Source organism: Rhinolophus ferrumequinum, chromosome 4 (genome assembly GCF_004115265.2).
Source record: "Rhinolophus ferrumequinum isolate MPI-CBG mRhiFer1 chromosome 4, mRhiFer1_v1.p, whole genome shotgun sequence".
NCBI lineage: Eukaryota > Metazoa > Chordata > Mammalia > Chiroptera > Rhinolophidae > Rhinolophus > Rhinolophus ferrumequinum.
Window position 1 is genome coordinate 5,906,490 of NC_046287.1, and position 17,367 is coordinate 5,923,856.

Genomic DNA, 17,367 nt, shown 5'->3' on the forward strand with positions numbered 1-17,367 from the left:
TCCTAGTTGTGGAGGGCGCAGCTCAGCTCCTGGTCCAGATGCCATTGCTAGTTGCAGGGGGCACAGCCCACCATCCCTTGTGGGAGTTGAACCGGCAACCTTGTAGTTGAGAGGACACGCTCCAACCAACTGAGCCATCCGGGAGCTCAGCGGGAGCTCAGCGGCAGCTCAGCTCAAGGTGCCGTGTTCAGTCTTAGTTGCAGGGGGTGCTGCCCACCATCCCTTGCGGGACTCGAGGAATTGAACTGGCAACCTTGTGGTTGAAAGCCCACTGGCCCATGTGGGAATTGAACCGGGAGCCTTTGGAGTTAGGAGCATGGAACTCTAACCGCCTGAGCCAGCGGGCCGGCCCCTGGATTATTTTTTTGAGGAGGGTTTTTTGTTGTTGTAGGATGGTAGAGGAGGTGGTACTGATAAGCTTTAAAATTGAAAAGCTTTAAATATGAAAATGCAAAGGTTCTAGAACAGCTAAGAAAGTTAGAGTGATGGCGATTGTAGTGTTGGCAGTACCACAGACACATCTACTGATAAACAGTCACCTGACTTACGACAAAGGTGGTGTGGTGCAGTGGGGGAAGGGTAACGTTTTCAACCTTTTCCTTTTAAACGTTTGTGTCTGTATATTTAAAAGTGTCTTTATAGAATACATAGTTTGATCTTATTTTTTTTATAATCCAGGCCGAAAGTCTTTGTTTTTTAGCTAGGGTTTAGTTTATTTACATTTAATGTTATCACTAATATAGTTGGTTTCAGTCTACTGTTGTCTTTTTTTTTTTTTTTAAGTTTCTTTCTTGCAGCCTTTTGGATTAATTAAATAATTTAATATTCTGTTTTCTTCTCTATTAGCTTTTTAGTTATGACATTCCTAATCTCTTCACTTCAAGTGCATCTGCATTTTTATTTACATTATACTCTGTGTAACTATTTTTAAGTGTTGATTAAGTAAACTTTACTTTTAAGTGATTATCAAACAGTGGTGTAACAGAACTACTCCCTCAAAGGTGGGGTGGGATTTAAATACATACTAATTATACCACGTTTTCAACGATTGATCTCAGCATTTACGGATTAGCCTAACTCATTATTCATTAGTGAGTACCTTAATGATAATCATTTGGAAGCCAGCTGTGCTCAGATGCAGGCGGCATATCTGAGTGGACTCAGGGAGAGCGTGTGAGTAGGCGCTAGGGAAAGTGGCGTCTCTTCATTGTCCTCGTGGTGATTGGGCCACAGCCAGAAACTCTGTGTGTTTTACCTTTATCGAGGTATCAGCCCAGCATCTCTGGGTGGACACTGGAAGTTGGTCCATGGTTTTCTGCAAAATTTGGAGTATGTGATATTTTGGAATGAGGCTCTGTAAAGATTATGGTGACTCTAAAGGGAACCTCTGTTTTGCAGAGATGTTAACTGAATATGTTGGTTTAGCAAATTATTTAGAAAATGGTATGATAATAACTATCATTTATTCAGGGCCCAATGTGTTACCTTGTTCTAGATGCAAAGCACTTTATAGTCTCTCTCTCTGTGATTCCCATTCTACAGATGAGGGAGTTAACTCAGGGATATTAGTATTGTCCAAAAGGCACAACTACTAAGTGGCAAGATTGGCATTTGAGCCCAGATTTCTAACTTCTATACTCCTAACTGCAGCCTCCAGGACTAATGAAAAATGAATTTTACCCAATAAATGACAAATTAGGATAAATAACGTGTATCTTTGTGAAAACTCAGCCTCACCAAAGGATACCTTGTATTGTCTACTGAGAATGTATACAATAAACCTTTTCTTAATGGCCTTTTTTTCTACACATAGTGTACATTAGAATGTGCTCACATAAGTATTTGTTTTTCTTCCAAGAGGAGTAATTGTGGTGGTTGAGCGGGCACTTGGTTTGAGCTCGCTGTGAAATTGTGCCTAGTCTGTATCTTTAAGTTTATCTCCTTAAAGTGAATAGCACCTGTCTAATCAATTTCAAAGAGTTGTCTTGAAGATCAAGCAAGGCAGCATGTTTGTAAATGCTTCAGAAACTTTAAGTCTCCTTAAAAATAAGTAGACAAGAGTTAATGTACTCTATAAAGTCTAAGAAACACTTCTGTGCAATAGGAATGAAAGAATGCTGCCAGTTAAATCCCCCTGCTGTTGATTATACAGCATAGCCCAGGTTCAGAGGGGTTAAAATATGAGAGGAAATGTATTCCTCCTTGGAATCGATAAAATATGGTATATTGTGCTATGTTATTTTAAAGTTCTTCCGTAGAGTTCTCTGTCTTTGGAAGCCATTGCATTTATTTTATTCTGGTCTTTTTAATGTACTAGGCTACAAGTAATTGACAGCTACGTTTCTTATGCATTCAGTAGTCTTTTTCAGATTTTTCTTGAAAGATGAGTGCCTTTTAGATTAAGAGTTGCCTTTTCTTTCTTTTTTCTTTTTTTTTGACTCTAGCAAGATGAAAGGGATGTCCAGACATTCACAGATGGCAAGGATCAGAAGTCCTGGCAGACATCACAAATGGAAAAATGACCGTGCTGGACAGAGGGAGGACATTGCATCACGCAATGGCTTGTGTGACTTGAAACCTGAAGGTCCCCCTGCAGCCAATGCAGACCCTCTGGGTGTTTTGGTGAACACGGATTCTGGTGAGTAAACAGGAAAGCAGTATAGACAGTGATGCTGAATTTGCTTCTTCACAGCTTTGTTTGTGGAGACTTTAATGGCAAACATGTAAAAATGTAGAATGTTTTTGTTTTTATTTTTTAAACCAAACATTGTCAAAAACATTATTTAAGGACATCTTTTCTGAATCTTGGGGATGGGTGCATGAGCCGGGCAGGACGTGGAAGAAAGATAATATATGCTGGATAATTTCCATGGTATGATGTAATCTTGAACACATTCTTCAGATTGATCTGAATGTATTGATGCTGTAGATTCAAATTTGCCCAATTATGTGAGTATTTTCCCCACCTATAAAATAGTAATCCCAGTGGGGGCCAGTGTTACTTCTGTTGCTGAGCATAAACACTCTCTTTGGGCAAATAATATTAATTCACTGTGTCTGAGTAATACTGTTCTTCCTCAGAGCATAGACTGTATTTCTGTGTGTTTATAGTTGATCCGTGAATTCCCTCTAGAACTTATGGGGCAAGTTTACTCTTGCTGATAAGTTGAAAAATTAAAGGGCCAAATGCTGCTATCCCATACGGATATCATGCAGCCTCTGAGGCTCCATTTCCCCTTCGGAAAAATGAAAACATATATGTAAATATTTCCACCACCTTTCCTCCCGGTAGAATCGGGAAGCTTCATCTAATTGCACGTGCATCTTCTTCTGCAAAGGAGTGTTATTAGGGAAGAAGTAAGTTGTAGAAAGAAGCCAGGTATAAAGCTTTTACGAGTGCTTAGAGTTGGGCAAGATGTTCAAAGGGTGATTTTTTTTTTTTCTGTTTTCATTTCAGTAAGGATTTGCTCAGTTTCTCCATTTGGCTTCCCCCACACTATAGTTCAGAGGAATCTCTCCTTGCCTTCCAGAAACTGATAGTCTGGTGATAATTTTTAGATAATTGTATTCGTGTTTTGGTTAGTGGGAGCATGATATGTATGTATGGCGTAGTCTTTCTGGGATAGCTGCTAAAAATGTTAGAACTGCTAGTAGATCCGAGGGACTTTGGGAACAGTCTTTCTTTTGAGATGAAAAATCGCTATGGAGGATGTTTTGATCAAGCCAAAAGGACAGTACCCCTTTCCAAAGTGTTACTACCATTCTCCAGTTAAAGGAACCGGGGCTTTTTGGAGAAATGGCTGATGTTTGGGTTAGGGAACATACAACATGAGCCTAGAGCATCTCATCTAGTGCCAGACAGTAAGAAAGGGCTCAGAAATGACAGGTGTAGACATGTAAGAAGAACATAGGGACCGACTGGAATGTGCTCCCAATATCCAAAGTTGGTACAATTTGAGCCACAAAATATATAATAATAGATTATAATCCAAAGAATAAAATAAATATCCATGAGTCCATACTGATAGAAACAAATATGGGGCAGGAAGCACAAATCTTTCATATAGAAGAGTTTCCGTTAATTGTCAAAGAGATGAAGGAACTGGAAAGTCGCCATTAGAACACCATAGTAATAATTGTTTCAGGCAAGAGCCACTGATGAATGGTAAAATAAGGGTAACACTTTAAGGTAAAACGGTATTTATATAATCTCAAAATATCTCCCTCAAATATTAATGAGCATATCTCCGAAATTTGTTAATATTCCTTACTCTAAGAGGTGGAGTTTAATTCCTATCTCCTTGAATGTTGGCTGGACTTAGTGACTCATTTCAAGAAATAGAATAATGAAAGAGAAAAATAGTAACGTTACCGTGGAGAAGCCAGGGAGACCACCCAGTGATCAAGGTTACATTACTGGTCATGAGTCATGTTGATATCACGGACCCTCCGATATGACGGGAAGGCACTGCTTAAAATGAATGATCTTAGTTTAACCATCAGAAAACACCAGGCAGACCCAAGCTGAGAGATACTCTACAGTAACTGACCAGTAGTCTTCAAAACATGTCAAGTTCATGAAAGACAAGGAAATACTAGGAATTGTCACAGATTGGAGAAGACACAGAGCCTGAGTCATGATGACAGAATGCAGTGTGATATGGTGGGTTGTGTTCTGGAACGGGAAAAGGACATTTGTGGGAAAGGTGGTAAAATTACAATCCAGTGTGCAGTTTAGGTGGTATTATACCAGTGTTACTTTGTGATAAATGTGCTGTGGTTATGTAAGATGTTAACACTGGATTTGAATTTGCCTATATTCATGCAGCAGTTTGTTCTACAGATATTTGTTGAGTACTTATGACCTCTTCTGGGCTCTGGAAGCCAAACCCTTTCTCTCCTGTAGCTTATGTTCTGGTGGGAGGTGGTTATAGTAAATAAATGTGGGTTGATATAAATAATGTGAAGATGAGCAAAGCTAAGTAAAAGAATAGAGAACAGTGGTTGGAGAAAAGGGTGTTTTATATGACCAGTGAAGGCATCTCCGACAAGGTGATGTTATGAAATCTGAATGAAGTTAGGAGCTGCTACCGAGGGGATAGCTCTCCAAGCAGAAAGAGCAGCAGGTGCAGATAGCCCAGGGTGAGAGCACGCTTCAGATGTGTTCAGGGAACAGCAAGATGGGTGTGAATAAGCAGGGAAGGAAGTGGTGGTATTTTAGGTAAGAGATAAGTGAAGGCCAGATCAGGTAGGGCCTTAGAGGCCAGGAAGGGATGTGCCTCTGAAGGGGAGCGCGTGGTGTGAGCACGTTTAGGTGTTTGGGTAGAGAACAGACTAGGGAGCAGTGGGCAGGGTGTCTCAGGGACATCTTTTTGGAGGCCGTCTAGTTGTCCAGGCAAGAAATGGTGACTTAGACTGGGGTTGTGTAGTGGAAGTAATGAGAAAGGTATGATTGTGGGTATATTCTCAAAAGAGCTGACAGCACTTGTTGATTGATTGGATATGGCGTTTGAAAAAGAAAGAAGAGGCAAGGATGATTGCTAGATTTTGGCCTCACCAGAGAGAAGGAAGCGCTGGTATTTACTGAGATGGAGTCTGCTGGAAGGCGTGTTTGGAGTAGAAATCAAATTAACAGGATTAAACAGAAATCGCCAGCAATATTAGTAGGAGACTGTTCATCCCATTGTTGGAATGATGACAGGCCAACTGTAGTTTTGTTTTTGGACCTGTTGACTAACCTTTGAGCTGCCTTTTTGACCTCTGAGTAGTGATGTTGAATGGGCAGTTAGATTATTCTGGAGTTTAGCGGGAAAGTGAAGGCAGGAGGTATACATTTATGATTCACCGGCACTTTGACTTTCAGGTTTGAGGTAAAAGGAGATCATAGAAGGAGGCATACAGAGAAAAGCACGCTGAGGATTGAAACCAGGGACACTCGGGAATTCTGGAAGTTGGTCAATGAGGAGAATTCAGTAGGGAGACTAGGAAAGGGGAGCCAAGGGAAGGGATTCTGGAAGCCACGCGAAGGAAATGTTTTTAAAAGTAAAACATGATTACTGTCAAATGTTGTCACTAAGATAAATAAGATGAAAACCACGAAATGATCTCTAGATTTGGCAACACAGAGAAAGCAGGTGAACCTGCAGAGAAAGTCTCACTGTGTGGGGGCCTGATGGACAGGTTGGGGTAGACTCTGGCGTGCGTCGGGCAGCTGCAGTTTCGGGCCCTGGTGATTTCCCTGGTGAGTTATATCGAATTGTTGTTTGGAATTTTGCTGTAAAAGGGAACAGAGAAATGGAGCGCTAGCTGGAAGAAGACATTGATTAGCATTATTACTGATCAAAGCACATTTTGGTAGGCTGGCTTCATTATAAGAAGAGGACTTTACATCTGTAGGAGATATTCTAGCCCACTAGGTAAAAATTGGGATTCAGAGTCACATAACCAGGACTTAAATTTGATCCAGTTGTTGTATAGTTTTGTTACCTGAAGGGAAAGTTTCTCAGATTCTCTGAATTTGAGTTTCATTGCCCGTAATTAATAGTGAAAGTGATGATACCTCATAAGGATGAAATGAGCTTGTGCTTTTGCAGAACATTGTATTGTACTTTTTAGAGAAGAACATTGTATTGTACTCTTTGGGTCTTAGAAGGCCTATCATCATTCAAACAATTGGATGAACAGTCTCTGTACGAATATTGTTGTAGATTACTGTTTAATCCACTAATTGTATGTACCTATGCATACTACATGTTTTCCTTTCCCTTTATTAATCCAGGAGAAAAGGTGATAAATTAGCTTAAAATTGACAAGGAACAGTTTTTGGAGGGTGTGGCGCTGGGCAGTGTGCATGGGCAGGAGAGAGGATTTAACTGCAACCAGCAGAAGGTGGTGGCCCCAGGTTCGTGTAAAAGTGTGCCCCGTTTCCCCCAGACCGACGTAGCCCACCCTAAGTGCTGTCTGGAAACATTGCATGTAGGTTGTGGGTGGAGTTGGTCCATTACGTAGATGAGTTATTTACTGTCTTCATTCTTCAGTCAGGCTTTATTTTTCTTGGTTGTTTAGATTTAATACATTTTTAGAACTGCCAAAAACAAACATATTCCGTGGTGTCGTGGGCTACGAGTAGGCTTACGAGGCTCTGATCAAACACGTCGCCTTGGCAGGCCCTCGCGTGCCTGGCTGGTTTGCTTAAGTTCGTAGAAGTTCTAAATAAGAAGACTATGGGCAGATTAATTTCAGCAAAACTCTTTGACTCAGCCTTTATCTATAGAATGGCTTAAATATTATTTGTCCTTAAAACCAGCTTTAAAAACAACAGAAAAGTTGGATATGTTTATATTTTATTCCTAAATCTAATTTTCAGTCAGTGATCCTCATCCAGTGACGTGAAATAATGGATTAGGATCACTGACTGAAAGTTAATAAGATTAATGAATACCGTAAATAAAGGAAATAAATTAATAGCAAAGACTGTGTAATTAAATGAATCTAAAGAAGGCCCCAGTTCCATAACCTGTGGAGCGCGGTAAGTGACTGAGCTGTGATAGTAGCTTCCTGTGTCTTCCCTTTGGGGCGAGCAGCTCTGACCATGAAGGTTTAAACCAAGGAGAAAATTTTCAGGCCTCCTGGATTTCGTTCTTGGGGAAGAATTAGGAAATGGTCAGAAAGTACTCTCTATTCACTAACACGTGAGGGAATGGGGGACTGTCAGCTTTCTTTTCTTAGGGTGGTAGATGTTTTGAGTATCGTGTTTTACTCTTAGTTCTTTGCCTTTCTTTTTCAGAGTCTGATAAAGAGGAGAAACCACAAAGCACTGTCATACCCAAGGAAGTGACGCCAGCCCTGTGCTCACTCATGAGCAGCTACGGCAGCCTCTCAGGGTCAGAGAGCGAGCCGGAAGGTCAGCCACGGCCTCGGGTCTTATGCTTGGGTTTGTTTTGCTGCGTTTTGCCTTTGACATATCAGTAGCATCCATTCCTGTGTGTGTATCAGAGGAAACACATGTCCTGCACATTCTTTATTCGATCTTCAAATTCCTTTTTCATTTGATTTGCAATTAAAGTAGACATGTGGTAAAGGAAAGCTGGAGAAACGGGGAACGTATTGCTATTCTGGGAGAAAAAGGCAAACAATACAGTGAAAGAATGGGAAGAAGAGAGAATATTGACTAATGGAATTGAAGAAAACTCTAAAAGATACAGCAAAGAAAGTTATTCTCTTCTCTCTGCTTTCCAGATCCCTTGTCTTAACATGCTTAGCAGCTTTTGCAGGTGGGAGGAGGTCCTTTATGACAGAGGGAATGATAGAATTCCTTAAGTGTATTGAGGGCTTTGCTCTAAATACAGAGCACATTTACATAAATGATGTCATTTGGGGAGCACAGCGGCCCTCTACTTGGGGTTGCATTACTGCATGTGCTTTAAAGGTTGGAAACAATGGAATCTTTTCAAGAGTCTCTGTGAGACGTGTCTTACCTTTAAAGATGATGATGAGCCAGCTTAATCTCCAGCATTTCTGTTAAGGCCACCCGGTAAATGAAGAGGCCGCTGAGCTTTTGGAGTGTGGCTGGCAGCCCTGAGCCCGGTGTTTATATTGTAATCGAGCATGTGTCGTGACTGAGCCTGTGTCCAGCTATTGGGCAAACCTGGCTGCAGGGCCATTTTCTTTAGGCTTCACCAGCCCTGAGAGAGTTCATGGGTGTGTATCTCAGGCCCACATGAGTAACCCCAGCAGGAGCGGTCCTAGAGACCGGAATGTAGGCTCTGAAGGTGAATAAGTGGAATAAAGGGAAGGTTTCCCTGCGATTGGACAATGGTGGCAGCACTTCTAATGTCGACTAGGCTGGAGAGCGTGTTTGTGCAGTGGGAAGATGGTAAAGAAGGAAGAGTTGGGTTTTAATAAGAAATATAATGTTTAGATCTGTCTGTAACGTAGGAATTTTTTCTTCTTTTTTTATGGGCTATGGCTGGCTATGATAGCTGGTTAAAAGCTACTTGAATATTGAAATGGAAACTACTTTAGCTTTATCAGAGTATTCCTTAACAGATTGTTGTCTCCTCTTGTTTTTTTGTGTTTTTTTTTAATTTTAAGAAAAACAGTATTTATTTCTTTACTCTTGTTTCCAGTACACTGATATGAAGATGGAGTTATTCTTTAAACACATATTACCTTTCCTGCTTATCAGTTGTATTTATGACAGGTGATAGCAGAGAAAGCTATTACGAGATTACTGAATCCCACAAAAACAAGTTGTATGAATGCTTTCTTCTCTCTCTCTTAAGGTAAAACATTTAATACTTTTATACTCATGTCTTCATTTTGAGGCTGCCACCATTTTTTAATGAGAAGGAAGAAAGGAAACTGGAAGGGATCTTTGAGGTCCCACCCCTTCATTTCATAGAACCTTAAGCTTAGAGAAGATAAGTTTGCAAAGCTAGTACGTGGATGAGCTGATGGAAAGCCTAGGTTTAGGGACCTAAGAGTCTGAAAAAGCCAACTCTGTTGCCTTCCACTGTCGTCTTCCTCTAGGTGGCGTTTACTGTCTTCCTGCATAGCCTTTTCTTATCGATAACAGAGGACATTATCTATTAAAAGATGTTTTGGATTTTGTGTGAATTCATTTTGACTAATTGTCAAAAATGCCCTGCCTTAAGGAAAAGCCCCTGCTTCACGTTCTTAAACCTTGTGTATTATTTTATGTAGTTTGAATTCAGCTTTATTAAGCCATCGAGGTCACTAGCACATTTCTAGCTTTCAGTGTTAATTTTGATCTGTAGAACAGGATATTGACACATAGGGACTTCGGAATAAATAAACCAAGGAAACGAAGTGGCCTTGTCTGAACTATGAAATAGTATTTAGAAGGCTGCTTATTTAAGTGGATTCTAAATGGAGAGAAGCAGTCTGATTCTCACCAACATTAACAGTTGTATGTATCTTCATAGTTAAGATCTCTCTGAGCTTAGGGATTAACAGAAAAGTGTATAGAGGATCTTAAAGATGAGTAGTGCTTTTCCAGAAAGAGTTTTAAACAAGGAAAGTGTCCTTCAAGAAAGACTGAAGCAAAAGAAGAGGCTGTGTTTGGTTCTGGGACCATCAGAATCATTAAGATACACATAGGGAAGAAAATTTCAGTGATTAGTATTTTCAAATGGGTTAGTTTGATATCTGTCCTGGGTTTTCCATGTTGGTTTTTTGGTTTTGTTTTTGCCATATTAGAAGTTAAGCACAGTTCTACAATTCTCTAAAACTGTTGTTTCTTCAAACTGATTTGGCTGTGGCTGGGACCTCCAAATTGAAAACTCATTCAAAAGGCCACAGACCAAAAAGAGTGATTTAGATTTGAAAAACTCAGTGGGTATACGAGGTGTGATCAACAAATACAGTGAGTGTTTAAATTTAAAAAATTTATTGTAGTAAAAGATACATTGTCACAAATCCTCCTCAAAACACTCCTCCTTGCTTCAAACATACTTATCCCATCGCTCTTGCCACTTTCTGAAGCAGTTCTGGAAGTCCTCTTTCCTGAGTGTCTTTAGTTGCACTGTCATGGCTGCCTCAGTGTCCTGAATTGATTCAAAACCTTTACCTTTCATGGTCATTTTGACTTTGGGGAAGAGCCAGAAGTCTCACGGTGCCAGATCCAGTGAATAAGGTGCATGAGGACACACCGTAATGTTTTTATTTGACAGAAATTGCTGTACTAGAAGTGATGTGTGACATGGAGCCTCCCGTTGTGATCACAAAATACAATGAATGCTGCTGCCGAGTGCCATCCAGCGGAAAGGCAGGGATCTTCAATATGGGAAATGGTGCATCAAACCTTAGTAATTGTGTGTGACAAGTTTCAGCTTGTTTGGTGCAGTCAGTTGGGTGTGACCCAAGGTTTAGAGAAGGTGTGTTTTAAAGTGTACCATAAATCATCCTCCATCATGACAACGCTCCATGTCACACATTGCTTCTGGTATATGGCAATGTCTATCAAATAAAAACATAACAGTGTGTCCTCATCCACTTTATTCGCCGGATGTGGCACTGTGCGACTTCTGGCGACTTCTGGCTGTTCCCCAAAGTCAACATGATTCAGGACATGGAGGCAGCCACGACAGCACAACTAAAGACACTCATGAAAGAGGACTTCCAGAACTGCTTCAGAAAGTGGCAAGAACGATGGGATAAGTAAGTTTGAAGCAAGGAGGAGTGTTTTGAGGAGGATTTATGACAATGTATCTTTTACTGTAATAAAGGTTTTAAAAATTTAAGCACCATATTTTTTTTATCACACCTTGTACACTGATTGATTTTTAAATGTCAAACCAACCTTATAGTTTTGGGATAAAATCTATTTGGTTATGGTTTATTACCTTAAGGATTTTTGCATCCATGTTCATGAGGGTTATTGGTCTGGGTTTTTCTTTTCCTGGATTGGCTTTGTCTGGATTTTGTATGAATTCGGATCTGTTTCCTTCACCTCTTTTTCAAGGGTTTGTGTAGAATTGCTAGCATTTTTTTCTTGTTTGTAGAATTCACTAGTGAAGCCATCTGTATCTGGCATTTTCTTTTGGGGAGAATTTTACATTATGAATTTAAATTTCCTTAGTTGGTATAGGCTATTCAGATTTTTTACTTTTTCTTGAGTCATTTCTAGTAAATTGTGTTTTTTCAAAAGAAATTTTCTGTTTCATCTAAGTTGTTTAACTTGCTGGCACAAAGTTATTCATAATATTTTCTTGTGATATCTGTAGCATCTGTAATGATATCCCATCTCTGATTCCTCATATTATTAATTGGTATTTTTTCCTTTTTTCTTAATCAGTCTTGCTAGGTATTTATTAATTTTATAATTTTTTCAAGGAACCAACTTCTGGTTTTGTTGATTTTTCTCTATTGCCTATTCTAATTTATTGATTTTTCACTCTTTCATTCCTCCTCACTGTGTACCTCATTACAGTGGATGCTTAGATAATTGAGTTTAAATTTTTCTTCATTTCTAATATGAATAGTCAAAGCTACAAATTCGCCTTGTTGAATTGCTTTAGCTGTATCCCACTAATTTGACACATTATGTTTTTATCTTTATTTATTTCAAAATATTTTCTAATTTCTCTTGTGATTTGTTCTTTAACTTGTGGTTTATTTAGAAGTGTGTTTAGTTTCCAAATGTTTGGAGATTTTTCTGGATAGTTTTCTGTTAATTGATTTTACTTTAATTCTTTTATCGTCAGAGAATATCCTCTGTATACTTTTATTTTTTTCAATTTATTGAGACTTGTTTTATAGCTCAACACGAGGTGAATGTTCATGTGAACTGGCTGTTGTTTGTCAGTTTGAGTTGATTGTTAGTGGTACTCAGGTCTTACATATCCCTGCTCATTTTCTGTCTCATTGTTCTTCAGTTACTGAGAGCAGAGTGTTCAAGTCTCCAACCTTAATAGTGGATTCATCTATTTTTCCTTTCAGTTTTGTGAGCTTTTGCTGCATGTATATAGACACTCTGTTGTTAGCTGTTACTATGTTGTTTTCTTGGTAAATTGATTTTTTACCATCCATGAGCTGCCCCTCTTTGTCTCTGGTCTCTCCGTTCTGGTATTGATAGTCTGAAGTCTCTTTTGTCTGATATTGATACAGCCATTCCAGTTTTCCTATGATTGGTGTATGCATGGTATCTTCTGCACCTTTTTACTTTTAACCTGTGACTTTATATGGGCGTCCTTGCTGGGCACTGTTCCTTGGTAACTGAACACTAATCTCCGTTCAAGTTGTACAAAGCAAGGACTACCTACAATTTAAAGTATTTTTTTTGTAGACATTGTGTAGTTGGCCTCCCCCGCCCCCCCCCCCCCCCCCCCCCCCCCCCCCCCCCGTCTAACCTCAACCGAGCCTTTTGAGTGGGAAATTAAAACTATTTACATATATTGTAATTAATGATACCACGGTTTGTTTCTTTTTGTCTCATCTGTTTTTTGTTCTGTTTTCCTTCTATGCTTACCTTTGGATTAATCCTGTATTTTTAGGGCAATGCAAATGTTGGTTTATTATTAGTTGTACCTCTTTGTTTTATTTTAGGGAAGTTGGTCTAGAGTTTATAGTATGAAACTATAACTTATCACAGTATACTTTCAAACGATATTATACCACTTCACATATAATTCAAGAATTTATAGCAATATACTTACGTTTTCCTCTTCCTTTCCTTTGTGCTATTATCATAGATTTTATTTCTACTGATGTTATAAACCCCACAAACATTTTTATTATTTTTGCTCTAAATAGTTACTATCTTTAAAAGATTTTTCAAATGAGAAAAAAATGTCTTTGTATTTATCCACATATTGATGGTTTCTGGCACTCTCCATTCTTCATTTCTGTACATCCAAGTTTCCATCTGGTATTATTTCCATCATCAGGATCTCTTTCTGTAGCTCTTTGTGGTAATCTCCTTAAGTCTTGGCAGTTACAGCTCCCAATTTAAAAAAATACTATACTACATGGTAAATGCCTAGTTTCAATTAATAAGTAGCCAGTATTATGTCTGGGGGGACAGGAGGGATTATTATGGTATTTTGGGTTGTCTTTAGAAGGCTTCCCTGTTTTTAAATTTTTGTGTTTGTTTTTTATCACAATTAGAAGTTCCCATTAAGACTGAAACAGACGTTCTGGCAGAAGACCAGCTTCTTCATAGCGATACTCCTAAGAGACCAAGTCAAGATGTTAAAGAGACTGCTAGAAATTTCTCAGAAGCCAAGTATGACAGCCAGAAGAAAAGTTTTAAAAAGACAAACCCTAAGAGGAAAAAAGATTATCACAACTATCATACGTTATTTGAACCAAGAACACACCATCCATATCTCCTGGAAATGGTAAGTGATTTTTCTTTACATTCTGATCTTTGTTTCTCACATCAGGAAGGTAGAGCCACTGGGTTTGTCTGTGCATGCGTGTGTGTTTTTTAAGGTTGCAGGAGACATGCTTTTAGAAGACTCATCTGTGTGTCTTAATTCTGGAGCTGCATTTCGCATATGGCTTGTGTTCAGTAAATAGGGAATAATTACAATATCGAAAACTGCTTAAAATAAAAATCTAGTTTTAACTGGTAATGAAATGTGCATCGAGGTATACTGACACTTTTAAAGTTTTCTTTGAAAGCACAGCTAAATATAAGAGCAGGCTGAAGGGAGAGAAGGGTTTCTATGTGTTTGTTTTGTGCATTATTGGCTTTATTCTCAGTGTGGTATGCTAAAAAAAATCTGTTATCTTTCTTCAATTTATAAAATGAAAGCAATGCATCTTTTGATTCTAAGTAATGGACACGAGGCTGTTCAAAGATCCAAGGCTTTCATGTCTACCGGTGATAGAAATAGTCCAGATTTTGTAGTGGAGTTGTGAAACTGTTGACATTCTGTGAAAAGTCTGTTTGGTTTCGCCTTGTCACGTAAGTGCTCATGCTGTAGCTCAAGTGTTCTGTGGCTGCACTCTGTGAGGGTTACGTGGAGACATAGTTGCTTCTCATAAAAACGGATCTGAAATGTACTCTGTTTTAGAAATGTCAGTATTGTATATGGTAAATGGCATTTTTTAAATATTTACCTTACAAGTGGTAGATTAAATTATTTTTCCTCCGAAAGTTCCTCTGTGATGTTTCCGAACTCCATTAATGACATCGAAGATAAATTGAGTGGTCACTTTATGTTTTTTGGTGAATCACATACGGTTCCTTGGTTATATACTTACTATGAATACCAGGGATTTTTTAAGCTTTATTTTAGTTACAACAAGCACAACAATGGGAAGGGATAAAAGTACAGGAATGGTGGGATTTTGATCTGTTAGTTCTATTACTGTATTTATTGTGTCTGTTTATCACTTTCTACACTGTTTACAGATTTGGGTTCTGTGGGATCTCTTAGACGTAATTTTTTAGATTAAAGAATTGCAAACTTTTAAACCTATTTTTCTTGTCCCTTGTTAGATACACCTAGAGAGGACCCCAAATGTTAACATTTGTGCAGTTTTAAAACCTAGATAGTCTTGGTGTAAGTTAAAAGGAATGCTTTTGCATCGTTTTTTAACAAAACAATTAGTAAATATGATACACATCTTTATTGTTCTGTGTTCTTTACATGAGGAAGGCGTGTACACAATATTGTAAATGGTGTTTCTTGGATATGTTTCATATACTAGCTGATCTCTTTTTTTATTGTTTTATAGCTTTTAGCTCCAGACATTCGCCATGAGAGAAATGTGATTTTGCAGTGTGTTCGGTACATCATCAAAAAAGACTTTTTTGGACTTAACACTGACTCTGTGAAAACTGAAGATGTTTAGGTGTGTGATGTTTCAGCTCTCATAACTGAAGTACGTAACAGTGCCATTCTCAAGTTAAGGGGGAAGCTTTCTAAAACTGGATTCGTAATTAAATTGTAAGTCTCAAGTGATTCTGTGTTGGGTTTTCAAGTCTTTTCTTTGAATTGATGCAAATAAATATACAACTGATTTTTAAGACGGTATCTGTGTTGGGATTGTATGTAATATTTGCTGACAGAATTCTACTTTTTATTTATTTGTGTGTATTGCTGTCATGTGAGGAAGTCTGATCTTGGGCCAGTTAAGAACTGAAGATAGTGGTTTAGTAGTAAAGAAAGAAGCTTTAAAAATATTTAATTCAGCTGAGCAAAGTTGTAGGTTAGGGAGAGAAATAGTTATTTTATTTTTAATGCAAGAGAGGAAGAATCATTCTTTAACTGTAGGAGGAGGAAATAGTTTAAAAATAAACCAAGTTAAATTAATATAATTAGAAGGTCTTGAAATTTAAATTTTCTGTTTATTTCAAAGCACACTTTGAAATTCACCTATTGGTACTACTTAAGTAGCTCAAATATTGAACATTTATATTAATTTAATTTCATATTAATATTGATATGGCCTTTGTGTATGTTTAGATTCAATTAAAGTGCTTCTTTTTGGTATGGTTCAGAATTGGATCTTTTTTATTTCCCTGTGAAAAAGTATGTAAGGTACAGTACTTGATTCAACTAATTTTTTATAGCAGAAACAGTAGTTTGTGAAACAGTTACCTCAGTTTTAAGGTTTAATTAAAATTCATCATATGAAGGTCATAATTGAACCTTTTTTAAATGTTTTAAATAAAAGCGACTGAGATCTTTTTGTCTCCTACAAAACCAGAGATTTTGATCTTATGTTCTCGTCTCCTGTGCTAGCCAGAGCTAGAACTCTCCCCTTTTGACAGACAGCTAAAAGAGGCTAGGTTTTTAAAAAGTGGTCTGCCATTGTAGTTAAAACATTAATGGTATCTGGCATTGTGATGATCGAAGCGCATCGACCTGGCCTGCAAGAAGGAAGGCAAGAAAGCGGCCGGCAGCTCTCAGCCGTCGTCTCCCTGCCTTTCCGGCCCTGTCCTGAGCCCTGCAGCACTTGGCACTGGGCACTGTGGTCTCACAGACCTGAGATGAAGCTTGCGTTCGGGTCAGCCTTTCCCAATCTTGTAACTGCCAGACAGACCTTTTTATTCTGAGTCCCTCTGTTGCTCCAGGGAGCCCGTCTTCTGGGAAATTACCTGTCCAGTACCTTAGCTCAGTTTACGCTATACTGATGAGTGCTTGCTTATGTGCCACTACTGTGCATGGATTAAAGACAGAAAAACGAATGAGGCCTCGCCTGACTTTGAGGAACTCAGTTTAATTTTTACATGGTTCAAAGATGTGGCTGACGCCTAACCCAGTTTATTTCATGAGGATGAAGTAACCAGTGCTGTAAACCGAGTGGAGATTCTGAACTGTGGCTTAGTCTGCAGTTTTATCACTGGTGAGCATGCAACTTCCAAAGGCCTTAAATACAGAAATGAAGTCAGACTCCTAGGCTACTTGCTCGGACCACCGTGTCTCGGGGGATGTCAACCATCACTGCTTAAGGTGTATTGTGCAAAGCTTTACTTTTCAGTCTTTCTCGTTTTCTAACAATTGAAGCACGGCCTTGGCTATGTCTAACAGTCTTTAGTTGGGGTGGCTGTTACTTCTCTCTAGTGGGTAATTTCAGATTCAGTTGCCTTTATATTTAACCCAGGAATTACTGACGGAATATATGGTCAATATTTGTAAAAATATTCTATGAGTTTTGGGGGGAGGAAGGGTGCTTTTGCCTATTCTTGAATACAAAGTTCTTTCAGTTTAGTAATTTGTTTTAAATATTCAAGATTGCTTTCTTGTCCTAATTGCATTTTTTCATAGTTGTAGTACCCTTACATTTCTGAAGAGACCAGTTAGAATTTTCACATTATTTTCTACTCCTTGACTTATTTCTGTTTTTCCCATTAATAGCCAGTTCTTCTGTTTGTTCAGTTTACTAATT

General features: G+C 38.6%; 1 protein-coding gene across 1 annotated transcript in view; it reads left to right on the forward strand.

Moving 5' to 3' along the window:
- NUFIP1 (nuclear FMR1 interacting protein 1) overlaps positions 1-15,500 on the forward strand; it is a 31,468-nt gene extending 15,968 nt beyond the window's left edge. The window contains exons 7-10 of the mRNA XM_033103869.1: positions 2,445-2,638; positions 7,787-7,903; positions 13,630-13,862; positions 15,211-15,500. Coding sequence (XP_032959760.1) covers positions 2,445-2,638; positions 7,787-7,903; positions 13,630-13,862; positions 15,211-15,327 — 661 coding nt within the window. The 3' untranslated portion in view covers positions 15,328-15,500. The remainder of the gene's footprint in view (positions 1-2,444; positions 2,639-7,786; positions 7,904-13,629; positions 13,863-15,210) is intronic.
- The last annotated feature ends 1,867 nt before the right edge of the window (positions 15,501-17,367 follow it).